General features: G+C 43.2%; 1 protein-coding gene and 1 long non-coding RNA gene across 12 annotated transcripts in view; both read right to left on the reverse strand.

Annotated features, from left to right (window-relative positions):
* LOC102983582 (coiled-coil domain-containing protein 162-like) overlaps window positions 1-27,771 on the reverse strand; it is a 63,051-nt gene that overhangs the window by 730 nt on the left and 34,550 nt on the right. For 6 of the 11 annotated variants that reach the window (XM_055087564.1, XM_055087565.1, XM_055087566.1 and 3 more), the window contains 4 exons: window positions 24,185-24,334; window positions 23,530-23,583; window positions 22,717-22,884; window positions 17,362-18,367 (listed from right to left, as the gene is read on the reverse strand). In XM_055087564.1, the coding sequence (XP_054943539.1) occupies window positions 17,972-18,367; window positions 22,717-22,884; window positions 23,530-23,583; window positions 24,185-24,334 (768 nt within the window). In that variant the 3' untranslated portion in view covers window positions 17,362-17,971. Of the gene's footprint in view, window positions 1-5,576; window positions 6,349-17,361; window positions 18,368-20,289; window positions 20,646-22,716; window positions 22,885-23,529; window positions 23,584-24,184; window positions 24,335-27,771 lie in introns of those variants that run through there. The other 5 variants (XM_055087571.1, XM_055087569.1, XM_055087570.1 and 2 more) reach the window with 5 other exon arrangements.
* Window positions 8,255-16,726, reverse strand: LOC129392470 (uncharacterized). Its single transcript, XR_008618386.1, has 4 exons — window positions 16,060-16,726; window positions 13,566-13,812; window positions 10,388-10,714; window positions 8,255-8,597 (listed from the first exon to the last, which is right to left on the reverse strand). It is a non-coding gene; the product is annotated as an uncharacterized lncRNA (long non-coding RNA).

The following is a 27,771-nucleotide window of genomic DNA, read 5'->3' on the forward strand; positions in this document are numbered from 1 at the left end:
TGTGTGTCTGCTTTCATTTTTGAAAGACGTTTTCATTGGATATAGAATTCTAGGTTGACATTTTTGCTTTTAGCCCTTTAATGATGTTGATCCAACATCTCACATGCATCATGTCCTATGAGAAATCTCATCTTTATCTTTTGTTCCTCAGTACATGGGTTTTTTTTTTTCCTCTTTTTAAAGATTTTTCTCCTTATCAGTCATTTTGAGCATTTTGATTATGATGTGCTATGCTGTAGTTTTCTTTGTTTCTTGTGGTTGAGGTTTGTTGAGTTTCTTGGATCTATGGTTCTTCATCACATTTGGAAAACTTTCAGCTATTTCGTCAGCTGTCTTTTTCTGTCCTTTCCATTCTCTGTGTTGGGGACTCTAATTACACAGAGGCTGCTAGAAGGTGACTTACAGTTTACCCATGCACTGTTTAGGTTTTTATTTTGTTATTTTTTACTTTTTATTTTTTTACTGTTTAGGTTTTTTAAAAATTTTCTATTTCATGTCAGATTATTACCATCTTCACTAACAACATCTGCTATGTCTAATCTGTTGTTAATCTTACCCAGTGTGGTTTTCATTTCAGGTGTCGTCACTTTTTAAAGTTCAATTTGGGTGTTTTTCATGTTTCTACATGTTCCATCTTTACTTTTTGAACATATAACAGTTTTTAACATCTGGGTCAGTTTCTGTTCATTGACTTTTTTTTTTTCCCCCTCATTATGGGTCATATTTTCCTACTTCTTTGTAGGCTTGGTAATTTTTTATTGCATGCCAGACATAAATTTTAACTTGTTGGATGCCGGTTATTTTTGTTCTGGGACATAGTTGAAAACTATGAAAACAGTTGGATCCAACTTGAAAACAGTTGGAATCCTTTCAGGTCTTGCTTTTAAGCTTTGTTAGGTGAGACCAGACCATTTGTTCTAGGGCTAATTGTTCCCCAGTTCTGTGTACGTAGTGCCCCCTGGATTAAGAGGCTTTCTGGTCTGGGCTAGTGGAAACAGCCTCTATTCCTAGACTTGTGTGCATTCCAGGTACTGTTTCCTCTAAACCTTTCCCCAGCCTTGGATAGTTTCCTCATGTACATGTGCTGACCAATACATTGCTGAATGCTTGAGGGGAGGGGTGCCCTCTGCAAATCTCTGGAGTTCCACTTTGTGTAGTTCTCTCCTCCCTGGTCCTCTGCCCTGGGAACTCCATCTTCCTTTGTCTCCCTTAACTTTCAGCTCCATCTCCTTAACTCAGTAAGTCCACTGAGCTCTGCCTGGTTGTTTCCTTCCTGCATCATGGCTTAGAAATTCAAGGCAGTAAGCTGGGCCGGTGGTTTTCTTTCCTTCAGGGATCACTATCCTTTGCCTAAAGTCCAATGTATTGAAAACCACTGTTTAATGTGTTTTGTCTAGTTTTTCATTTGTTTCAGGGTATATCCAGTCTCTTAATTCATCTTGGCCAGAAGAAAAAGTTCAAGATAGGACTTTAGTCTTAATTTTTAATTATTTAAGTAATAAATGCATATTATTTTTTTTTCTTGAACTATTACAGGTAAAGTCTGCTTTGACCATTCCCTAGCCCCTTCCCCTTCCTTGCCCTCCTCCACTTTCCAGAGGTAATTACTAGAATTGGTTTGGTGTTAAACTCTTCCCCTCAGCAATTTATATACACGTAACTAAATGTACCCTTAAAAAAGTATATTATGTGGATTTTTATTTTGACATTATCCTGCAAATTTTTCCACTCATTAGCTATACCAAATTCTTAAATTCTCTGTTGGTATATGTAGTGTGAATATTGTAAGTATCTACCTATTGAAGCACAATTAGGTTGTTTGTAATTTGTAGTTTTTACTGTTTTCTAAAGAATATCTTTGTACCTGTCACCTTGTTTATGTATGAATATTTCTCTAGAGTAAACATGGAGAATTGGACAGCTACGTCACAGGGTTTCCACTTTAAAAATTTTAACACACTGAGATTGCCTTCCAGTCCCCACCAGCAGATATCAGAATGTTTTCTGTATCCTTACCACTTGATATTGGCAAAGTTAAATTTTAATATTCTGGTAAGTAGAATGGTTTATTTGGTTACTATAATTAATTTGTACTTCCTCTGTGAATTGCCTGTTTTTCTATCGTCTTAACATTTTGTAGATTTTTTAATCTTAAAATATGCTGGGTGCTAACCCATGGTCAGTGGACTTTCTTCAATCACTATTTTCAAGTCTTTGATTTTGGTGTCTGTTTCAGCAGGAGACAGAAGCCACATAATATGAACAGGAAGATTTGACAGAAAAGTATTAACTATAGGAGTAGATTGGACTGATGGGGCATATTATCTGTAATATTTTAAGAAATAAAAATCTGCAAAGCAGTAAAGAGAACACTAAAGAATACAGAAAATAGCAAATCTAGGGAATAGCCACTATCTGTTCCTTGTGGCTGAATTCCAGAAATCAAGATACAACCATGGCTCTTGGGATGAAGCTTGTGACAGCTGTAAATCCCTTGGCGATGGTGCCAGGGAAGCTATCCATGAGGAGATACTACACCAGTGGCAGTCTGTGAAGTCATCCAACAGGGGGTGCAGGGTAAGGTGACACTGTACTGCTAAGCTATATGCACTGCTAGAGCTGGGCACTGTAAGAGTCTACGCAGAACCAGGAAGAGAAATCCCTCCAGTACCTTCTACTGACAAAACATGCCATCTAGCAAAAAAGTATTCATATGGCCCAGCTCCCTTTTCACCATAATAATGGATGGAGCAGGGAACAAGGGGTAGATTCAAAGCCCTTGTTTCTAAATTTATGAACTTCCACTATATATTCGATATTTCTTTTGCTCTTTGTCAGAACCTCAGTTGGTCAGGGTTCTTCACCTGGTGGAGTGACCCAAATATTCATTACCAAAGATTCTGAATCCTCTAATTGTCCTACCTGTTTTGGTCACTGTTGTTTTTCATTAACCTTTTCTGTTTCTCAAGTACCCAGAGAATCCCCTGTGTTCCAGATATAGTCCTTGCCTCAATTATGTGCCAGCAATACAACCTCCCTTTGGTAATCAGAACTGATCATTCCAGTCAGTGTAGTAAGACCTTTTGCTGCCCATTGGTTTAGCGGCAAAAGAATCCTGGCCAAGCAGCAGTCTCATCTTAGATCAGTAGGCCCATTGTTGTGTCCCTAATTGAAGCATCCCTTGGAAACTAAGACCTCCAAACCAGCACAGTTCGAGGTTGCTGGGATAAGAAGTATAGTCGTGGGAGGAGCCACTGCCTTTGCCACTCCTTGATCTGATCTTGGACCCATATACTCCATCTCAAGCTAGATGCTACCTTTAAGACAGAATTCCTTCCTTGCAAGGTGGTGTCTCCCAACTGTTACACACGAATACTCAGTGAGCTGTTCCACCTTTCAATTAGACCAGCCACTTCTGGGTGTTGGGGTATGTTAATTTCATGAGCTCACTGTAGCATTTCCTTTATTGTGAAATTGTTTCCTTGGTTAGAAGAAATGCTATAGGAAATGCCATGATGGTGGGTAAGGCATTTCTGTGAGTACATGACATGGGTCAGGTGGTAATGCTGAAAGAAGCATTATGGACAGGAAGGCAATCCATGTCCAGAATCCATGTCTATTTTAGTGAAGTTGAATCTCTGCCCCATCTATGATAGAAGGGGTCCAATGTAACCAAACTGCCACCAGGTGGATGACTGTCACCCATGGGATTGGTGCCGTACTGTGGCCTTAGTATCGGTCTCAGCTCTTGACAGATTAGGCATTTGTCAGTAGTGCATGCCAGCCTTAGGAAGGGGACGTCTATGTTGAGCCCATTCAAAGCCTCGCCCTGCCACCAATGCTATATTGTTCATGGGCGCAGTGAGCAAGCACTAGGGTAGCTGGGGAATGAGGTTGACTGACACCCACGGAGTACATTATTTTTTGTCCACTGGATTAATAAGAGCCTCCTCTCCTGTGGATGATCTTTCCTGGACATTGACATGGGACACAAATATCTTCACAGTGTGTGACCATTCCCAGGTCCATCCACATACCTCTTCCCAGACTTCCTATAAACCAGACTTTGAATCCTGTTTCCTCCTAGTCCTTGGATAACTGAACCATCAGCCCATGAATCAGTATAGATCTGTAGCTGTGGTCATCTCTCATTCAGACATAGTGGACAACCAAATGTACTCTCAGAGTTCTGCTCACAGGGAGGATTTTATTTCACCACTGTCCTTCAGGTCCACCCCGGTGCTGCAGATGTCCACTTTTGGGTGGAACCAACAATACGCAGACCTATCTATAAAGCAGGCTTGAATTTTTTTTTTTTTTCTTTTTTGGCCAGCTAGTTGTTAGAGCACCTCAGGTCAGAGGTATGGATTGAGAGAGAAAAGGCAATGGGAGTTGGTATTGAGTCTGAGCCACGTGTTCAAGGACACTATTTTTATCTTGCAGACCAGCTCAAGCAAGCTAAGTCTATTGTATACCATTTCCATTGATGATAGATTGCTGCTGTGCATGCTCAAGTTTATGACTAAGTGGGTCCTACAACACCCAAATCATGATGGGAAGCTCAGGCTACATGATCACCTAATCTCCCTTGGTTAGACATTCAGTCTCTACCAAGGTGCAAAAGGAGAATAGTTATCTTCAGAAGAGGGCAAAGATTTGCTCCAAAATCCTAAGGGTCTGCCCTGTGATTCTCCTACTGGTGCTTGACAGAAGCTCCATGCTGTGTCCCTATATGCCTGGACACTTAGTATCATTGGCTCTGTTGGATCATACGACCTAAATGGCAGAGCAGCTTATACTTAAATTCACAACAGGGCCTTCGTGCGTGATTTCCTACTCAAAATTGGTAGTCTTACGGGTGACTCTCTAGGTTGGTTGAAGTAGCATACTCAAATATAGTATATGTTTGCCTTTAAAATCCAAAAAGGCCTACTTAGCATCATACCTCTTTTTTCATGGTAACATACTGTGAGATGAAGCAGTATGTCTTTCATCTTGGGGGTTCATCATGCTCTAAACCCCCAGAAACTTTGTTGCAGTTAAGTTTTGTAGGATTTATCTTTCACCCTCTAGTTCTTACGAGTCTTACTAAGGCACCTAAGTACTTACTACTTCCTGCTCATCGTATCCAATCAGCATAATTTTGTCAATGTAGTGGATCAGTGTGATGTTTGTGGAATATCATGATGCTCTAGGTCTCTATGAACTATATCATGACAGAGCAGGAGAACTGACGAAGCCTTGAGGCAAGAATTTGAAGGTATATTGTGGCCCTTCCAGATAAAAGCAAACTGCCTCTTGTGTTCCTTGCAATTTGATATGGAGCAAAAGGCATTATAACAGCATAACAAGTGCCAAAGGCATACTCATTTGCCCCAGTAAAGATACTGCATCTGGGATAGCAGCTGCAATTGGAATCACTACCTGGTTAAGGTGTGAACCTGATAGTCCCTAGTCATTTTCTAAGATCCATCTGTGTTCTGCACAGGCCAAAGTGGTGTGTTAAGTGGTGATGTTAAAAGTATCACCACCCTCACTTTCAAGTCTTTGATGATGGCATTAATCTCTGCAATTTCCCCAGAGTTATTACTTCTAGTTTCTTGATAGAAAGGGGAAGTTCCAGGGGCTTTTCATTATCCCTTCCTACAATAATGAGCCTTTAACTAATGGGTCAGAGAACAATATTGAAATCCTTTCAGTTGCTAATTATGTCTATTCCAATTATATACATTCAGGAAGTAGGAAAATAACCACACTGGACCAACTGGGTCTACTGTAATTTGGACCTGAGCTAGCTAAGCTTCTGTCACCTCACTGTAAGCCTTCATTTTGACTGATGAGCCATAGTGGTGTTTTGGGCTCCCAGGAATTAGAATTAATTCAGAGGTGGAATTAATTTAGAGGTAGTACCTAGTAAATGCCAAATGGTCTAGATTTTTTTTTTTTTTTCCTCTCATGAACAGTCACTCTAGCAAATAATTATAGATCCCTAGGAAAATGGAGGAAGATTTATGGTACGTACCTTCAAGGGGATCTAACCTCCTGTAGTTAACGGGCCCTGGTCTGTGAATTGACTTAGGTCTGGAATCTGGATGAGAGGCTGGAACTCTTCATTGTGCCTACTCAAGTCAGGTTTTGGCTACCAGAGTTTTTCCTCTGTAGATCAAGCAATATTCTATCAATAGTTGGCTGCCCATAGGATTTCATTCATGGAGACGCATCAACCACCAAAGATCTCTGTGTGCCAAGGCATTTTGACTACTCATATGTCCCTGCTGCCCTGTATGATAGATGTCCCACCTTGTCTTGGCAGTTGGCTTCTGCTACTCTGGAAGTGCATCATCACCACTGAAATGAGAGAGCCCATTTCAACAGCAGTGAGAAACAACAAGACTGTAAATTCAACTGTCTTTGTAATTTTGCACAATTAAGATTTGTGCTTGACTTTTAGCAGTATTATCCTCCTAACTACAAGAAATAAGAGATTTTAAAAGGCTACTATCGAGGCTCTCTGGTTCTCAGGGCCATGATTTGAGCTGGGAATGAAAGAACCTGAGCTTGTCATTTTCTTCCCTAAGTGCTGAAGTGCATTAAAAAAACTCCATCCCACACAACAGTCTTTATGGTCATCATTACTGCCATGAGAGTCAATGTAGGAGCACTTTAGGTTCCCAGGGTAGTGCTACACGCAGCCTTCCATTTCCCCTTAGCAAGGAGCTCAGCACTGTGTTCAAGCCCAAGGATGTAACCAAACAAATCCCCAAATCCCATCTTTGTGGGTCTGTCTCCTAGGACCACTCTGTTACTGGTATCAGTTCTTTATTGGTCATGGGCCATTTAGGTGACAGAAATCACATGGAAATAAAAAAGGGAAAGTTTAATACAAAGAATTATTTAACAAGGGATTGAAGTAATGGGAAGATTGGCTGATAAGCAATAAAGAGAGCTCTAAAGAATATAGGAATATCAGATACAGGGAGCTGCCACTACCCTCCTGGGCTGGCATCCAGACCTCATGGGAGAGGGTGTAGCCAAGGCTGAATGGCAGAGAAGTTCACTGAGGCTGTGAAGCATCCAAAGGGGTGCTGGGGCAGGAGAAGCACCTTCATAGGAGGTGCCATGCCAGTGGCACTCCACCAGGGAACTGCATGCACCACTGGAGTTGGGCATTGCAGAAGCTGCATGTGCTACAGGAACCTGGTGCTGCAGAAGCCATGCATACTGCAGGAGCCTGCCTAGAGGAGGACCCCAGAACCTGGAAGAGAAACGCTTCTTCCTTCTCCAGGGTCCCTCCAGCACCCTCTCCTGACAAAGCTTAACATCTTGCCAGGTGGCAAAGAAGAAATGTTTACAGGGTCCAGATTCATTATTTCATAGAAGACAGTGAAGGATAAATTTGGAGCTGAGAGCTCATAAATCATTAAGTGGTATCATACCTGGTCATATCATGTTGAATTTTTAGTTTTGATGTCAAAGTCATCAATCTTCCTTTTGTTTTTTATGTCCTAGTTCAGAAATAAGTTTGTATGTCTGTGCGTGTGCATGTGTGTGTGCATGTAGATATTTAATCCATTTGGCATTCATGTGTATAGTGTAAGGTGATGATTTAATCTAATTCAAATAGACCCAACCTTTTCCTTAATTTGAAAAGCTACATATATCATATATAAATTTATGTATGTAAATATGTTTCTCTGGTCTCTTCTGTTCCATTCATCTATTTATTTATTCCTTTAGCCAAGATAAATTTTCCTGTCTGAACAAAAAGACTTGGATTAGGACTTTACAAAAGTCTGAAGAGGGTCTTGCCATTTATAGGAAGAATAAAAAGACTTAATAGAGAATGGTGTTCTTAAGTGAAACAAATAGAAATAAGTGCTTTGAAGTTTCTTTGGATTAATCTCTGTCCTGGTTTTTCACTTGTTAGTAAATACTGTCTGGTAGCAATGCCCTCTCTCCTGGCTCTCTCACCTAATCAGTAACTCTAGAACCCATATTAAGAGGCTGCTGGGCTTCCCTGGTGGCACAGTGGTTGAGAATCCGCCTGCCGATGCAGGGGACACGGGTTCGTGCCCCGATCCGGGAAGATCCCACATGCCGCGGAGCGGCTGGGCCCGTGAGCCATGGCCGCTGAGCCTGCGCGTCCGGAGCCTATGCTCCGCAATGGGAGAGGCCACAACAGTGAGAGGCCCATGTACCACAAAAAAAAAAAAAAAAAAAAAAAAAAAAAGAGGCTGCTCGTTGACCAGAGGCAAGGCCTAGGTTGTAGAAATGCAAATCAACTCTTATGTTTTAAAATTTAGGGCCAAACCCTACTTCATCTGGGACAACAACATGTAGTCATCTCAGTCCTTCCATGCTATCTTCACAATACAGATAGTAAAATTTAGATAAAAGGCTTAATGGAATTTAGAATCATTTTTATTCATTCAAATGCTCATAGAAATAAAACTTGGAAAAAGGATATATGATTACCAGTCAGGTCGGAATGGGATTCTGGATGGAGCCATTTTAACTTGAAAAGCTGAAAGTTGAACATTTTCTGCCACATTGGGTAGGAAGACATGGTCAATTCTTTTTTTGTGTTTAATAGGTACCTGCAATATAAATTTAAGTAGATACTGGAGCCTTTAAAAAAGATGGTGAATGATTCTTGTGATAACATCATTACAAGTCACTGTTATTAATAAGACCAAGGTCATTGGTTCCGTCTGGGTTAGGCCATTTAGTGTGCCTTCTTGTACATATTTTGCCTCTTGTTATAAAGGGAACTGGTCAGGAATGAATCCATCAATGGAAAGCCATTTCCAGCTAAGGAAGGAAAGCTATCCCATATTTGGAGTAATCAATAAATTCTTTAATGTTTTATCATTTGTGTTAGTGCGGTGCTACTTTTTAAAAGAAAATCATTGTTCTTATATCTCAGCCATGTATAAACTCCTCTCAGTCTGTATTTATCTGACTTTTCTCATAGGCCTTATTTAAGAAGTCAGACCTTAGATAGATTTGAAGAGGCCCCAGCTAATTTTGTGGCTTTCCTGGACCTCAGCCTTTTTGCTTGGGGTCTCTATACTGTACACAAGCCAATGGGCCCACAAGACACTTCCTTATTTATTAGAGTTTATTTAGTAGGGTAATGTGGCCAACAATTAGTCTTAGACCGTCACCCTTCTAAATCTTTAAAACCTAGTGGATGTCCACTAATGTAGTTAGCTACTTAGCAGCTTTCACAACCATAAGAGTTGTGATCAGCAACCTGCCCCACTGCAGGAACATTTGCTTTGGGGAGTGAAATGGGGATGGAGTGAATCTTAAAAGCCCTTGTGGTCCCATACAAATCAACAGAATGTTGCTTCCTTTTGGAAAGGGCTTTGCAGAAACAGACATATAGTGGAACTTCACCTTTTGCTGAAAGATGACTGCACAGAGATTGGTGGGTCAATCAAAAGGTGGGTATTGATAATGTGGCCCTACTTGGTCAAGGATCTCAATTGGGTATGTTCCTGACCTGCTTCTTCCCTCTCTGTGTGTCTCCCCTTAACTGTGTCTAGAAATACTGCAACAAACTTTTGGTCCACTAACTAGACCATCAATTTCAAAAGAGGGCTTAGGATGGCATATTTTCTCTGACAGAATGATTATATTTTTTTCCTCTTAATTTTTCTCAAGGTAAGAGGGGAGGAATTGTTAAATGTGTTGATTAGATATATAAACCTCTGGAGGGGATTCTGAAAAACAGTGGAGCAAAGAGTGTAATACTTATTAAAGTGGTACAGAGAAGGCAGTGGAAGAGGATGCAAATAGTGTTTTACATAAGCTAAGAGCTGAAATATTTTTTAAAAATTCTTCAAATATGTGCTATACTTCAAACTAATCTGCATTCCAAGAATTTCTTTGGAGGGTAGATTTCTCACGTGTTTTAAGATGACTTCTGAAATTCTTTATTTCTGCTCTGCCAAGGAACTCAGATAAAGGCTCTGATGCTGCTAGTTAATTATTGTAGGTAATCAAAAAAAAAAATTCAGACAGAACACGGCAAGGTGTTGGTACTAACTTTCATACCCATTTACTGAATTGTAACTGAGTGAGTGCTTTTGGACTTAGTTGTTTCAATATCAGAATTTTATTACTGAGGAGTGATGTCATCAAGATGGCAGAGTAGGAAGCCCTAGACCCTCCTTCCCACATAAACACACTGATTCAGCAACAATTCATGGACAAATTCCCTTTGTGAGAAATCCAGAATTTTATCTTCTAAGACCCAACCACTGAGATAAGGTCCTGATACACAATTTTTTAATGTAAGTTTGAAGTGACCCTAAATCCATAATTTCATATTTACATTTTTCATTGTTTCATATACATAATCAAATTTATCATTACTTACAGTCTTTAGCCTTTGAATCCTTCTTGTTATTTTACTGCCCATGAGATGAGTCTTTAAAAGGTGTTGCTGGGTGTATCTGGATGATGTGGAAGCAGAACTTAGGGAGTAGTGAGCCTGGGATATAAGGCCAATAATGTGAAAAATGTTAAATTTTATCTCTGGTTATGATGTACAGGCCTAGATTTAATTCACAAAATTTTAGAGCTTAAAATGGGCCTCTGATCCAGCTTCATCAGTTCTGAGTGAAGATGTCAAAACCTGGATGGAGTCTTTTGCCTGAGGGTCCATGACCAAGTGAAAGAGAAAGAGGTGATGGGTTACTTGGACCTGTCGGTAGAAGTGGACAGAATGAGATACTCACATTAATAGGACTTGGTAATTAATTAGATTTACAGGGTGAGGAAGAATAGCTCTCAGATTTCTGGCTCAACTGGTCAGATGTTAATATTATTTTATGGTGGATTTTATGATGATGGCACATACATGCTCAACAAGTCATTGTTGGTTACAAGATCAGAAGGATAGATGTGTGGGAAATATGAGTGTGTAGAGAGGAAGCAGATAAAGATTAGCTCAAGACCCCTGAGAAGACAGAAGCCCATGGGATGCTGTTCACAGCAATTGTCCCAAGGAAGAAAGGGGGCACCTCTTCCATTTTAACAGGAGGGAAGGAGAAGCAGCTGAATATAGATGTAGGTAGGCTGGGGACAAGAAGTAGAGGGAGTTCCCATCTGATAGGAGAGGAGGACAGTGTCTGAAAGTCTGAAGAGACCAGGAAGATTTAAAATAGTTGCTGCATTATAATAACTTTAAATAGAATATAATCTATAAATATATTGAATCACTATGTTGTACAACTGAATCTAATATGATACTGTAAATCAACTATACTTCAATTAAAAATAAATAAAATAAAATAGCTGCTGAGAAGAGGAGGAGAGAGTGAGCTGACCCTACCCTTGGCTCCAGGGGAGAACATGTGAGCTGGGCCTAAGCCCACCAGGCATCTCAGTCTCTGGCTTCAGTGATTTGTTCAAAATTGGTCACATGACCTGAATCAGCCTAGTCAGAGCTCGATTGTTTTTAATTGTCCCCTCTCCACACCCGACTCCTGCCATGTGAGCTTGAACAGAGGATGGAAGCTACAGGGGCGGCAGCCATCTTGCTTCCCAAGGGGCTCCACTTCCCGTCTGCTCTCAGCCTGCTCAGGGCCCAGAGATGCAGAGAGAAATCAGTCCTCAAGAAATAGTTCAAACCTTGATCGCACCCATATGGATCAATGGAACGGAACAGAGAGCCCAGAAATAAACCCACACATCTATGATCAATTAATCTTTGACAAAGGAGGCAAGAATATACAATGGAGAAAAGACAGTCTTTTCAGCAAGTGGTGGGAGAGCTGGGCAGCTACATGTAAATCAATGAAGTTATTAGAACACTCCCTCACACCATACACAAAAATAAACTCAAAATGGCTTAAAGACTTAAATATAAGACATGACACCATAAAACTCCTAGAAGAGAACATAGCCGAACATTCTCTGACATAAATTGTAGCAATGTTTTCTTAGGTCAGACTCCCAAGGCAATAGAAATAAAAGCAAAAATAAACAAATGGAAACTAATCAAACTTTAAGCTTTTGCACAGCAAAGGAAACCATAAACCAAGGAGACTCCCAAGGCAATAGAAATAAAAGCAAAAATAAACAAATGGAAACTAATCAAACTTTAAGCTTTTGCACAGCAAAGGAAACCATAAACAAAACAAAAAGACAACCTACAGACTGGGAGAAAATATTTGCAAACCATGCGATTGACAAGGGCTTAATTTCCAAAATGTACAAACAGCTCATACAACTCAATAACAAAAAACCAACCCAATCAAAAAATGGGCAGAAGACTTAAACAGACATTTCTCCAAAGAAGATGTACAGATGGGCAGCAGGCGCATGAAAAGATACTCAACATGGCTAATTATTAGAAAAATACAAATCAAAACTACGAGGTATCACCTCACACCAGTCAGAATGGCTACCATCAAAAAGTCTACAAATAATAAATGCTGGAGAGCGTGTGGAGAAAAGGGAGCTCTCCTACACTGTTGGTGGGAATGTAAATTGGTACAGCCAGTATGGAAAACAGTATGGAAGATCCTTAAAAAGCTAAAAAATAGTTGCCATATGATCCAGCAATCCCACTCCTGGGCATATATCCAGAGAAAACTATAATTTGAAAAGACACATGCACCCCAACGTTCATAGCAGCACTATTTACAATAGAGAAGATGTGGAAGCAACCTAAATGTTCATCAACAGATGAATGGATAAAGAACATGTGAGATATATACATATATATATATATATATATACATACACACACACACACACACAATGAAATACTACTCAGCTATTAAAAAAGGATGAAATATAGCCATTTGTAGCAATGTGGATGGACCTAGAGATTATCATACTAAGTGAAGTAAGTCAGACAGAGAAAGATAAATATGATATCACTTATATATGGAATCTAAAATATGATACAAATGAACTTCTTTACAAACCAGAAATAGACCCACAGACGTAGAAAACAAATTGCTGGTTGCCAAAGGGGAAAGGTGGGGGGTGGGTAAAATAGGAGTTTGAGATTAGTAGATACTAACTACTGTATATAAAATAGATAAACAACGAAGTCCTACTGTATAGCACAGGGAACTATATTCAATATCTTGTAATAAACTAAGGCAAAAGAATATGGAAAAGTATATATACACATATGTATATATATATATATATATATCTGAATCAATTTGCTGTATACCAGAAACTAACACAACATTGTAAATCAATAAAAATTCAAAAAATAAAAACAAACCTTGATCAAGCCAGCTTAAGCCAATCCATCTCTGAACATTTCAGTTTTGTGAGCCAATTGATTTCATTTTTTTCCTTAAGCATTTTGAGAGTAACTGAACTAGAACAAATTGTAATTTCTCAGAAGTTACAAGATCCTAAGGGGAATCCATGTTAATGCTAAGTAAAGAGAACTTGCCCCTTAATTCTGCTTCTGCTGGGAAGCAGGGAGGCTGCTGTGACCACCTCTACAGAAAGGAGAGAGACCTGGGTCACCTCACGCTTCTGGCTAGACATCTGAGAAAGGAGTGGTAATGGCTGACTTTTACCTTTTAGCACCAACAGTACAGGTAATATCTGGCTGTCCTCTTGCAGTGCTTGGTACTAAATTTAGACAGGTATGACCTCTGATGAATCTACACTCTGGAAAGGGAATGTTGCCTGCCATTCCAGTAAATGAAGAATGTTGCCTGCCATCAAGCCATCAGCTACTGCAGTCCTGCTTCCCTCAGTGTGCCCTGAGGGGAATTGAGGATGGAGAAAAACAGGAAACCTTCTGTGCTCTGGAAGCTGGCCCTAGATGGTTAAGATGCATATCAAGGGAATAATTTCAATGAGCCCAGACTCTTGCATCTTCCCATACATAGAAAAGCACTAAAATCATTAACTTGTTTTTTTTTTTGATTAGCAGTAATCTTATGATGTTCAACCACATGGTTTGTTTTTCAGCAAAACTCCTCTATATCCTGGATCCTTCTCTACCTCTTCAGAGCAGTTCCTCAGAGCTATCTGAGAGGATAGCTGTCTGTCTCCTGGGCTACAGTCCTTAGTAAGCTCCCCAAATAAAACTTAACTTGCAGCTTTTAGGTTGTGCATTTTTCTTCAGTAGACAACATGTAGAAAGTCCTAAGCAAAGCCCCTCCCATTGCTGCAGAAGGGGACAGATGGGGGCTGAGACTTGGGAGTAACTTCTACCTCTGCCTCCTGAAAGAGAGGCTTCTCTTTTACTCCTGCCATGTCCCCAATCCTGGGAATTAGGGTTCTCCCCACCTGCCTCCTGCCCCACTCTGGTCCTTCTTTGTAAATGTGCAGGTCTTAGAGGACACAGATGGCAGTTTGAGAGGACATGTTAACTCGGAAAGGAATTTAAAAGATGCTTGGCTGGGCTGGAGGCAGAGGGGAAAGGGAGAAACAGAAAACCCCAGCGAGGGTGGAGAGGAGAGTGCAAGGACGGAACCCCTCAGGGTGGGTAGTCAAAATAGGGCCCTTGGGCGCTTTTGATATGCTTCCTCTCTGGACCTGGGCTGGGGTGGGGGACACCAGCCCCACGGTCAGGGCCCAGGCAGCAGGCTCAGGCAGCAGGCACCGGCAGGCAGGAGCACCCTGGGGCTTTACCAACAAGCCCAGCCTTGTTCTTAGAAAACCCAAACTATCTTGACCGTTGAAAATAATCTTTCTGCTTCTGACAGGCTATGTTTTCTCACATCATTCACACTGTAAGTAGCCAAAAGGAAACACATAAAGGAGGACACACATATATGAAAGTGTAATAACCAACATCTGCACAATGACCTAGTGCTACTACACTCTGTGGCAGACACACATTGTTTCATAGAGTCCTCAGAATATACCTTTGAGGTGGGTATTTTTCAGAGAGGTGAATTAACCTGTTCAAGGTCACACAGCTAGCAGTGACAGAGGAAGGATTTGAACCTTGGCTGTCTTACCCCGAAGTCCATACCCTCACCCACCAGCTATGCTATGGAACAGAAAGGAGGAGCTTGGCTGACCTTAACAATAGGCTGATCATGGCTACTGATTGGGTAATATTTTTGATAGATCTAGAAGAGAACTTGGAATTTATTTAGTCCTCATCTTATAGGGGAAGAAGTTAGTTTAGAGACATCCCGGGGTCTGGCCTCTGTTCCATTGATATCTGCTGGCTGCATTGTCCAGAGTGCTGTTTTGATTGCCCCTAGGACCCAAGAATCATGATGTACTTTATGAATAACATCTGAGAAATGTGGTCATTAATATCCTATCGGGGAGGAAGAAATTTTCCTCTACCCTTCTATGTTCTTCTGGCTGGTCTAAGAATTGAACTGACATGAGATTGATTAACACGAGAAAATCAGACAAAAGTTTAATAACATGTATACGTGGGAGAGACTGAGGAAAACTGAGTTACTTGCCAACGTTTCTGAAGCTCTCAACTTAAATACCATCCTCAGCTAAAGACAGAAGAGGATGATGAGGATAGGGGAAAGTCAGCTATGGGAGGTTACCAGGAAAAGCACAATAAACAAGGGTAAGACTGTTACACAGATTTGTCTTTTCCATAGATAAATTTCTAGAGATTTGGTCATCCTCCTCTTCCTCGTACTGAAGAGGGAGACACCCTTACAACTGTAAACATTTTTTACAAAAGGGCAACTTCTTTCCGATGTCTGCTTTTTCTCAGAAACAACCAGCTTAAAACAATATGCCAAAGAGACATATTAGGGTGGCAAATTTCACTCCTCTGTAGGACCAAGGTGTTAAGATGCTTCAAAATCTAGTGAACTACACAATGTTCTTTAGGTGACATATTTCAACTGGAACCAGTTTTTATGATTGAAACTTTTTAGTATAGCCTATCAGTACTCCAAGGTGAACTGAAGTAGAAAGTTCTGACTGCAATTGAGGATGAAGGTTTATTCATTCATTCAACAAACATGGAGCACCCACTCAATAACCACTGGTTTGTTATTGTTAGTCCCTGGGGCCCTCCTTCAATCCCGACCCTGGACCCTGAGAGCTTAGAGAGAGAAAGGGTATCCTTACCGCCTGGTGAGCTCCTCTGGGCGGAGGATCTGTCAGTGTCATTAAGCTGACTTTGTAGCTCTTCCACCCACTGGAAAGCGTCCAGCTCCACGCTACGCTCGTGGGCAAGCCAGCTTCTCATCTGAGGGGAAAACTGCTTGGAAAGCAGAGATGCTTCTTGGTGCACACTTTCGTCAGTTCACGGTGAGGGGTGGGTTAGGGGGGATTCCTAGGGAGAGTGTGGGTCCCAGGCTACCCCAGGAATACAAGTCTTCATGAAATCCTGGTCAGGCTGCTCTCAGCCTTCTGAAAATCAGGAGCTCCAGGAAGGCCAAGAACTTAATCAGAGAGGGACAGAGGCAGCCCTTGGAACCCTTTATTACCTTATAATAGCCAGAATTTTACTCACAAAAGTCATACCTTTCATGTTTATTTTATTAGAGGGGAAGTGGGGAGGGGGGAGAAACCAGTTCACCTTGTAGGCCAAGCCATGCATCTACCCCAAGAACCTGTGGGAGCCCCTGGATGGCTTCAAGCAAAGACGTGATCTCTCTCCCAGATCTCTATGCTGAGTTCAACTCATCATGTTCAGGGAATGCTCTGAGCACTGTCTCCAGGCCTGACACAGGGCCCACAACCGGAGGCTAACTTTGTGTTTGCTCTCCCCTTGCAACCCTTACCCACAGTCGCCTGGCCAGAGAGTCGCTAGGTCCAAAGCGTGCCTCATCTGCATAGATCACAGGCATTTTTTCTTTTTAAATTTATTTTTATCATCTCCTAATTGTTTTTAATTATTAAAAAAAGTAATAGTGTAATGGGTTGAATAGTGTCCCCCACAAAGTGTCCACCTGGAACCTCAAAATGTGACTTTATTTGGAAAATAGAGTCTTTGTAGATGTGATTAAGTTAAGACGAAGTCATACTGGATTAAAGGGTGGGCCCTAAATCCAATGTTGATGACCTTACAAAAAGTGAAGCAAGTACAAACACAGAGAGAGAGAGAGAGAGAGAGAGAGAGAGATTGAGACAGGGAATGCGGCCAGGACTGAAGAGCTGTAGCTGCACGCGGAGGGACGTGGGGGATGCCAGGCAGCCCCCAGCAGCTAGGACAGACATGGAACAGGTCCTGCCAGAGCCTCCTGTAGGGACCCACACCTTGATTTCAGACTCTGGCCTCCTGAACTGTGAGAGGATACATTTTTTTTTTTTTTTTTTTTTTTTTTTTGTGGTACGTGGGCCTCTCACTGTTGTGGCCTCTCCTGTTGCGGGACACAGGCTCCGGGTGCGCACGAACCCGCGTCCCCTATATCGGCAGGCGGACTCTCAACCACTGTGCCACCAGGGAAGCCCGAGAGGATACATTTTTTATCCTTTTTTTTTTTTCATTTATTTTTGTAAAATTCTCCTTACTGATCTCCTTGAGCACTTGAAACACTTGGCCAATCATTTAATTTAAACCTCTGATTTCTGTTTCCTAACATCTCTGGTGAATTAACTGACTTATTCATTCAATGAATATGTGTGAAGCACCTACCCCAGAAGGTGCTCGGTTTTTTTTGTTTTTTGTTTTTTCCCTTTGTGTTGAATTTCATTCTGTGGTCTCCTTTGTTGGGACTTGCATTAGTCCGCATGTACACTATATTATTTCCTCCTTTTTTTTTTTTTTTTTTTTTTTTGCTGTGGGGTATATTTAAGAAGAACATATTGGGTCTGGAAACCACTTTGTCTTTCCTTTTTTATTTCTGCAGTTCCAGAAAAACCATGAATAAAATTCCCTTATAATAGCTTCCATAATACTTGCTGCTTTTCCAGATTACTTGTTGGGATTTTCCAAAATATCCCTCCTAGTTCAAAGATTAGAGCCAGGTAGAAATATGTTTTTCAAGTGGCTTACAAAGATGCCAAGATTCTGGGCCTCGTGGCAGTCAAGCCATCATCTTTCGTCACAAGCAGCCTGAACAATCACCCAGGTATAGATATTTCCATTTTCCTGCTGTTTCTGGGAGTGACAAAGGTGAGGAACACCGCTGTGGATGCATGAGAGGCATGGAAAAGACAGAGGAAAAATGAAACAGCTGTGGCTGGTACACCCTGATTTACTACCTCTCACTGGAGTTACCTGTCGGAGTTCTCCCTGAATTTTCTTCTGCTGGAGCTGGCCCAGTTTAGAAGCCCTCTTGGCCTCTTCAGTAAGGAGCTGCAGGTGCTGTTCTTGTTGCTCCACATCCTCCAAAAGCTTCTCCATGCTGGCGATTTTCATTAAATCCAGCTGCTGCCGGTGGAGAGCTTCCTGGGTCACTCTGTGATCTAATTCTTTCAGCAATTGCGCCTATGGCAGGAAAAGGCCAAAGGAAACAAGAAAGGCACAGAGTCTTTCTTCTCAGCAGAGGGCAGGGGATGAGAGGTTGGCCAACACAACTGTCCCCTCCACTAGCGCCCAGGGGCAGAACTGTGTGAAGTATTCCTGGGCTCAGGGTACCACAGCCCAGCTGCTCTATCCTGTCCTGTGCCAGCCAGTAGCAAGACCAAATAGTCATATCTACCACAAACTACATTTGCCCTGTCACTCTGCCTTTATCACGCAATAGCAACGGAAGGGCTGAACCTAGAGAGACAGGGTGATGCAATAGGTACAGTAAGTGGGGAAGGGAGGTGCTAATCTTGTCTCTGTTTCGACTTCCAAAACAGCCCTGGGGAAGCCAGATTCCAGATGGCTGGAAAAGGAAAAGAGTAGTAATAATTGGTTCTGTTCTGAAATTTTTCTAATCAACAGTCACTAGAAGGTCAATCCTTAATTATAATATTAATAATGATGATTAATATTTGTAGAGTGACTTTATATAATTATACATCATAACTCACTGGCACACAATAATGGAGGAATTAGGGTCCAAAAGGAACAAATTATATTTTATGTTTTAAAATATGCCCAGCTTTCCCAGGCTGTTATTTAAACTGAGCTGTTCTCTCTCTAAACCTAGGGTCTCTGTTTCACTCATGCTCAGAGGGTTGGCACAGTTATTAAGAGCTTAGACTTAAAAAGCCTTTATTTTGGTGCCAGTCCCTATAGAGCAGCAGTAAGTTCTGAAATTAAGACTTAGTGTGGGTCATCAGGAAAGGAACCAAGACTCTCTGCTTGGGGCATAACGCTGATGGCTGGGCCACACTCATGGAAAACATGCTTGGAGCGTGAAAGGAATGTGTTAGAGGCAGAGACCCAGACCCCAAGGTGCCCTCGGGCTAAAAAAGATCCTCAGAGAAACACACAGAACAATCTTAGTTATGAGCTATATTTCACCATCTTAGCCAAATATGAATAAGAACAAAAGCCTTTTGGCCACTGCCCCTGGTTTCTGGGCTGGAAAGAAGGCAGAAGGGAAGCCAGGGTCCGGGCCATCTTTCACCAGTAGTGCCATCTGCTTGGCTTCACACTGTGTTCCTCTGGTGACTGCTACAGGCAACTCAGTGCCACGTCTGGTCGCCAGAGCATGTTCAAAGAGAGGGAGGAAGAGGGGTTCTGAGCTCAGACACCTGGCTCTCCTGCTGCTTGCATATCCTCACGTTGTCTGCCTGATCCCGGGCCAGGGCCTGCCTTAGAGCCAATAGCTGTTGACAAAATAAAAGCACTTCTTGTTCTGCCATTAGTTTGATGTTCAAACACTCTTTTTTACTTTGCATAGCTTCCTGTGAACATCCCAAACACAGTAAGGTAGGATATAAGTTTCCTTTCCGTATTTTCAGCTTCCCAAGCAGTCTCTAAACCACTTCATCATCCATCGCTCTTTAAAATTTCTGGTAGAACAGAGCTCCTGCTGGCCACTGCTTCCTTGATTTCAATTAAGAACAGTGTGACAGATCAGAGTAAATAAAGACTTTCAGAAACAGTAAGTAAAAGTTTCCAAACCACTATTGATATGTGCTCTGGTTTCAATTTTCCTTAAAGCAGATTTTCCACTTATTGTTACTTCATTTTCCTCAGATGATCATGCTTGAAACTCAAGGATTTGCAGTGTTTTGACAAAGCTTGCCAGCTCCATCTTTTCCCTTCCCTTGTGCTAAACTCTCTGATCTGTTCTCTCATTTGCTTCTTTGCCATTTGCTTCTGGCTCTTTCCTATTTCTCCCCAGGCTTTGCTATTGCCCGTTCCCAGGAAAGCTTGCTACCTGACACCCGCACAGCAGCTGCAGCCAAGGAGGCCGGTGCCACCCTCTCCCCCTGCTGGGCGGGGCCTCCCTCCCCCAGCGCTCTCACCTTCTCAGCCCTGCTCAGCTGGCCCCGGAAGTGCGCCTGCTGCACCGCCAGCCTCCAGTGGCCCAGGCTCCTCATTTTGAGCACCAGGGTGGCCAGGCTGCAGTTGTCCTGCTCCAAGGCCAGCAGCTGCTCCTGCTTAGAAGGCTCACTTTCAGAAAAGGCTGCCTCCAGCACTTTTCTCAGGAAGGACATGAATCCTGACAACAGAAACATGCCTTCCAGAAGATGAGACAATTGTGCAGTGAGACCCAGTGCTCTTTTTAAATGCCTGACACAAGGATTTCTCAGGCAACCAGGACAGGAATGCAAACAGAGTGAGCAGCGGGGTCAGAAGCTAGGATGAAATGCTGATACCCCACTTAAAATGAGATCACATACTACGGCTGGATTTTCTTTCATTTCTTCATCAGGTCTGGCGGAGCCCCATTTCTTCTCTAGGCCTGTCTTTCGTATTGTCAATCCCTTCTGTTCTTACTTCACCGATGAGCTCACACACTTTCTGGATCAAATTAAGCTGATTCTCATCCAGCTTCTCCTGCAAATTGCAAGCTCAAGTTCAGGAAGGTCAGCTGAGGAAGAGTCACTTTGCCCCATAAAACCCAACTTTCAGAAATGATATCACATTAAAACAACATCCACCCAGACAATTACTCCATCGGGTATTGTCTGGAAGCCTCACTAGTGGCCCCTTTAGTGTTGTCTTCAACCCGCAGGGCTTCATCACCTGCACATCTCAGAGCCTGTGGTTGTCAGATGCCAAGACAAGCTGAGCAGGTAGAAGAATGGGAGGTCACAGGTGGAAAACCAAACCGCCCCCCAGCGCCCCCCCTCCACATACACAAAGGATTACTTGGGAATTTGAACCTAGGGATTTTTGCTATCAGGTTGACTCAGCAGAACCTGACCAGGTAAGACATTGTCCATGAGCCACTAACAAGGAACTCCATTAAAAATAGATAAATTAGAGGAAGGAATCAAGCTGGCTGCCTTCCTCTTTAGGCTCCAACAGAAATCTCATTGTGAAACAGCCCGTTCTGAATGGCTATGGCTAACAGCTTATGGTGAAATAGCTTGCTCATCGGTAAGTACAACTTGGAGACCCAGCATCCTTGGGTGAGGGGTGACTGTGGGATATCCTTTCACCTCTGAACCACTTCCTGGGACAGGAAACAAGAGGTTAGTGCCGGGGAGCCACAGCAGGAAGCCTGGCTACTGGCCACACAGCAAAAGCTTCACCATCTTCTTGGGACCCTGGGGTAAAACAGCGATTCCCTACCTTCAGGGGCTTGGGGAACTAACTGAGCCTGAGAGAAGTGGAGAATTTCCTTTTTGTCTAGGAATCTGGCAGAAGCTAAAAAGAACCTAAGAAATTTTTCAACAATTTCACACCTGAAAGATGGCTTAGTAAATTCTAGACTTCACTGTCTGCTCACCTCTCTCCTGCAGCACCAGGCCCAATGCATGTTGGTTTGGATACCTTAATATTTGTAAGCATTTGTGTTTTGTGGACACTTCACAGTAAGGAGAAAGGTCCAATCCTCTCTGGAATAACCAGACCAAGGCAGAGCATCAGTGGAAACTTCTCTCAATGGACCAACTCCAGGGACCACCCTGGAATCCTCTGGGGGAAGGGAGTAAGGGAAGGACCCAAATGGGGCTGACTCTGGGGAACATCTAATAGCAGAGAAGGGGGCAGGTTTGGGGGAAGCCATGAACTTGGGGGTGGTAGGTTTGTACTGAAATTCTCACTTGTAGGGCAGGGGTACCAGGCTCCACAATAGCCCATTTTAGGCATGGGTCTCCATCTTACAGCTGCTCAGACATCATAAGACAGTGACAGGCTTCCACAGTGCTGTGGGCACATGGGAACCCCCTCACTCCTCTTCTGGATGGACCTTTACTGACAGGTCAGCAGCTCCCTGACACGAGATGTGAGAGAAAGGCTGGTGGGCATTTTGAAGGTTGTAAAATCTCTGAAAGCTGATTCAGATTCTGAATCTGCCCAATGAGCTTCCAGGAGGCGGCTGTTGCTACCTACACTGGGGTTTGGCCTGGCCCAGGGCACTGTGCTCTCCTGTTTTGGATGGTCATTCAATAGACAAAACAGTGACATAAACTGTTGGGGTTTTGGAGAAGAAACTCCCCCTTCCCTCAACAGCAATCAGATGGCAACATGGCAGTAGAGTGAGGAAAACTGCAAATATCTAAGTTATTTAAAATTCAGTGTCTCTTTTGGGAAAATAATGACCACTCATTGCTGACTCACTCTCTGCAGTGAAAGCCTGGAGCTGGAGAATTCTTGGGCCCAACAATCTCTTGTTGTCACAAAGCCCACTCTGTTATTGATCTCTCCGTACAGCCGCTGCGGGGGTCAGGTACACCCGGGTCCCCACAGAACTGCCCAGACATCCGACCCAGGTCACTTACTTTGATGTGCAAACATGTCACAAACAAAGCTTGAACTAATGCTTCATATTCTTCTTGGACTTCTTTTCGAATTTGCTTTTTGAGATCCAGAGTCTCCTCCTCCAAATCCATGAGTCGAGTTCTCAGGGCAGTGACTTCCATGATCATATTGTGACTGAGCTCTGCAATCTAGTAGCAGAAATTTTTTTTAATGGAAAATAATTCAGGAATTCCAAATGGCCACTGCAAAAAGAGTCCTTTGTATCAATATATCAATGTTGAATTGGTATTCTACTTTGAACTTAATGAAGAAGGTGAATATCCTGTTGTGCAAGTGTGGGCAGAAGAAGCTAAAGCTGGCTTAAGGGTCCTAGAACAGTTCCAGACACATAGTAGGTGCTTGATAAATGGCTGCTGAATGAATGAACCCAGAAGAGATGCTACTTAAGTACTTTGGAGAAAATACTTCAACTGTCTTGGCTTCCATTTCCAAACTGGCCTCCCCATGACACCTTAGCCTATATACCTCCTGCTCAGAAGGCACACTGGCCTCAAAAGAAAACAAACACACACACCCCCAAAAAAAACAACAAAAAGAAAAAACAAAGCAATAAAAAATAACAAAAGTCACCAAAAAGCTAAGAAAAAAAAAAAAGCCCTCATTGCTTAAAAAGTAAAGGCACACTCCTTGGATGTCTCTGCAGTGGACCAGTCATTGATGGGATTTCTATAGGAAGGGGCACAAGAAAATGACACCAGGATGTCCCATGTCTGACTACTGCTGAGATTGTGGATTTGAGAAATGGAGAGCTTTTTTAGTAATAACTGACCTACCTGACCCGCCTTGTCTTCAGGTGGACTGTGACCTCTTCGTATAATGTCTAATTCCTAAAGAGGAGAAAGCAGTGCACAACCGAACTCAAACATTTATTCAGTGCACCACGCTCCAGACAGCTCTTATCTGTGTTATTCGTGCTTCTTTTTGAGATCCTCGGTCTCCACCTGGAGCTAGGACTGTGCTTGTTGCTCCACTGCACTTTAGGACGGGATCTCATTTTAAGGAAGTCTCATCAGTGAGACCCATGATGTGCATCCTAAAGACAGAGTTTATTCAAGGATCCTAGCTTCTTTGCTGAACCAGGAACAGCACAAAGTCCCTTGTGCTTGCTGAGGGTGGGAAGGTCAGCTATGGATCTTCCCCTGGGGGCCAGCTGCCTTACTGCTTACCTCTTATATTCCCCACTAGACCCCTCCAAAGCATACAGCCCAGTGTTGCTGGGGCCATCACCTTCCCAGCTGAGAAGACCAGAGCCCAAGGAAATGAGCCAATGAGAAGAAAACCTTGGAGAGGACCATCTACCCTCAATTCTTGCATAAGAACACCTCCCTGCACCAGACTGCACCGTGTTTTATTTCCTCTTTGGAGTGATTCCTGGACCTCCCTCCCCACACCTTCCCCAATGCACTTCTTGTCTGTCTGGGAACATACTTGCTCTTTCTGGCAGAGCTTCTGCCTAGCATGCTCCAATACATGCTCGTAACACATGGAGTAGCTCTCGAAGTTGCTGCGTTCTCTGGCCATCACGTCACAACCCAGGGAAAGGAGACAGGCCTCGAGGTGGTCTTTCCTGAAAGTGATCTGAAAAGGGGCATCACTCACAGCAGCTCCCCCAGGCAGCCCCACCACACCAGAGCTCATGGCACATGTTACCTTGGCTCACAGACCCACTTCCATTTCTCCTCCATGGAAAAACATCAGCTCTATAGCCTTGAAAGTCTCTCTTTCAGGTCTGCTCTTAACATTTGCAGGGCCAGGGACAAGAGTACAAACGGAGGCCTACGTTCCACATGTCTAAGTGTTCTAAATATTTAAAGGTTATAAATTAAACTATTAAAATGAAAATGTTTAATTCTCCTACCTTGAAAAACAGACCTTCAAAGGGACTCGGGAGGCCAGGTTTGATTTTTATCATCCTTGGACTACTCTGAATTCTATGCTGAGATATGGTCAGGGAGAGCTAGTCCCCAACCCATAGTTTACAGTTTGACCCCCTTCGCCTCCTCCCTTTGACCTCACATCACACGGGTGGGAGGGGGGCTTGCATGCGTATAAGCAGACACCCTAGCTGTCCACACCCCTGCACAGCTGTCCTTGTCTACCCCACAGGCCAGGGTGTGCTCATGGGTGGTGAGGCCCATTCTCTCTCTGGGGAGGATGATCTGGGGAAGGGCCAGGAATTCCAGTGCCCAGGTATCTGGAGCATGGTCCAGAAGGAAGGCCAGGGATCGGAGTGGGCACGTCCCCTTGGCCGTGGGGATTTCCTGTGGGGAAGGGTGGGGCTGGAGAAGAGCCAGAGGGGCCTCTGAAGTGGGGCATCTGACAGGGGCACTTCTTGCCTTGGTCAAAGGGCCATAGTTCTCACTCTCTAGGCAGTCCCATTCCCTCCCTTTCTCTAGGCGGCTGGGCACCCTTTTTGAAGAGGTGGTCTTTAAGGAACAGAGGAAAAGTCCAACCCTCCAAGGCAGACTTAGGTTTAGACTCCAAGAGAAATGGGAGCCAATATGTGTAAGGTAGGGCAGATCTACCTGACTAGGACCTGCACGTCCATGGGAGTGCTTGTGTGTCTCTGTGTGTCTATATCAGCGAGTGTGTCTGTGTGCATTTGTGTGTGTGTGTCTATATTCATAAATGCATGTCTGTGTGTGTTTCTCTGTGTGTCTGTACCTCTCTGTGTATGTCTCTCTCTGTGAGTGTTTGTATAGGTCTCTATATGTCTGTATGTGTCCCTCAACGTGTATCAGTGAGTGTGTTTGTGTGTGTATCTGGCAGTCTTATGGGGCCCACTCCAAGATTCAGCCTGCTCACTTGATGAGCTTTATCTGTGACACTTCCAGGGTCTGGACGGCTCTAGGCTCACTGGAAGTTTGCTGCAGAAACTAGGTTCTCCTTCCAGCCTGGGGTGATTCCCCTGGCTCTGATTTGATTGTCCTGGTGACACTGTCCTATCAGTGCAACCTCTGTGCCACTGACCTCCAGAGAGGGCCCAGACACGCTTTGCCAGGTCAGGCAAACTAGCGGAGATAGCAAATACTGATAAAAACCCAGTACTGACCGAGTGAGGAAAGTGGCTTGCTCACCACTGCTGACAGGAGGAGAAATCAGTGTAGTACTTTGGAGAGCAGACTAGCAGTAACTGTGAAAGGGTTTTAAAATATTCATGCTCTTTGATCCAGTAACTCCTCTTCCAGGAATTTATTTTTAGGAAATAATAAATGTTATACACAAAAATATATGTTAACAGATGTTCTTTATAGTAGCCCTTCCAATAGAAAAGAGAAATGGAAACAATCTAAGGTATTAATAATGGAAAACAGGTTGAATCCATCTCATTCATCTATAGGATGAAACACTAAACAGCCACCAAAAATTGTGCTGTGGATGTATGTTTATTGACAAGGAAACATGTTTATAACATATGGTCAAGTGAAAAAAGTACACTACAACAAAAAGGCATATAGAATAATCTTGTTAAAAAACATGCATGAATTTTTAAAAGTTATAAATAAAATTTGGAAGGAAAGACACCAAAATAATAATAGTGGCTATCAATGAGGGTAAGATTATGAGTGTATTTTCTAATACATCATATTTCTATTTTCTAATATAATCATAAAGTGTATATATAATTAAAATAATTATATATAAAAATGTATGTCTAAATAAAATGTATATACTAATTAAAAAATAGTAAAGCTTTGGTAAAGGTTATCAACTATAGCAGCTTGGTAGGATGCACTCAAGACATGCATAATGGAAACAGTAGATGAAAACCTCTGCTCATGGGGGAATTTATGAGCAGGAGCCAGGCAGCCAGGGGAGGTGCTCAGTCTCCCACCCTCACTCTCCAGGGCCTCCTCAAGGGGTTCCCTCAGAGGAGGTGGGTGAGGGCAATCCATCCTGGTCCTGGAAAGTGAGCAGTAGGACAGCCAGAGTCAGCTGCTGACACCAAGGCAAAGGGCACCAAGATTCCATCCCCTGGGCCTTGACTTCTTTATGGTGAAAGCGCCAAGGCTACGTGAATTAGTATTGACAAAGATAGCACTTCCCAGACTGAGTGCGTTGAAAGCCTGAAGCTTTGAGAAGTCATGAGACCACATTTGGGGCCATCAAGGTGTGGCCGGTGACCTCATCCAGGTGGGCCGGGCCCAGTGCTTGGAGTCAGCCACAGTGACTCACCCCTCTCTGTCCTGGACAGCAGTGCCCAAACTTGAGCATGCCAACAGGGCCTCCACAGGGCAAACACTTCTCAAACTAATGCCTCCACAGCCACTGCAGATATAGGATCCCAAACAAACAGAAATGCAGACTTGAACCACCGTGGCCCTCTGCCATCCTCTCTTAGTCAGCATGCTATTTTAACCAGCCAAGGAGGAAGCCTTGGATGAGTCTGTGTTACACCAAAGAGGTGAGAATGGCCAGGACTCCCCTTGAGCATCTCCAGAGGCCAGAGAAATCATGTTGCTTCCTTCCCTCAGTGGCTCTGCTAAGGCCTCAGGAGACTGGGCTGAAAGATCAGCTCAAGGCGATGGCATATAGGGGGTGAGTGGGAAGGCAGGGAGAGGAGTAAGGGCCCTGCCAGAGCATCTGCAGTGGGCACACAGACCATGTCTGGGTGGGGCAGACAGGCAGCAGTGACTGACAGGTGACAGAGAGGTGCAGGGAGACTCCCAGTTCCCAGCAGTCCCTCTCTCCAGATGAACTGTGCTTCTGCAGATGGTACTTGGCCTCCCAGAAGCAGCATTGGAGCCATCTGAGCAGCATCTTTTGTGGGACTACAGCCTATGTGCTTCTTTTGGCACAGTCCTATGAGCTCTCAGAGCAATTTGTTTCTCAAAAGCTGTTCTACAACTCACCCCTGCCTTCCTAGGTCACTAAAAGTCAGCTCGATGTCAAAGTGCAGCACAAAGGAGCTTCATCTGCCAACTTCCCCTCCAAGGCAGGCCCCTGGGTTCCATAAGAACCAGAGTAACGACCGTTGGCCCAGTGCCCTCCAGTGGGCTGATTTCTTCACCAAC

Source organism: Physeter macrocephalus, chromosome 10, assembly GCF_002837175.3.
Source record: "Physeter macrocephalus isolate SW-GA chromosome 10, ASM283717v5, whole genome shotgun sequence".
NCBI classification, from domain to species: domain Eukaryota; kingdom Metazoa; phylum Chordata; class Mammalia; order Artiodactyla; family Physeteridae; genus Physeter; species Physeter macrocephalus.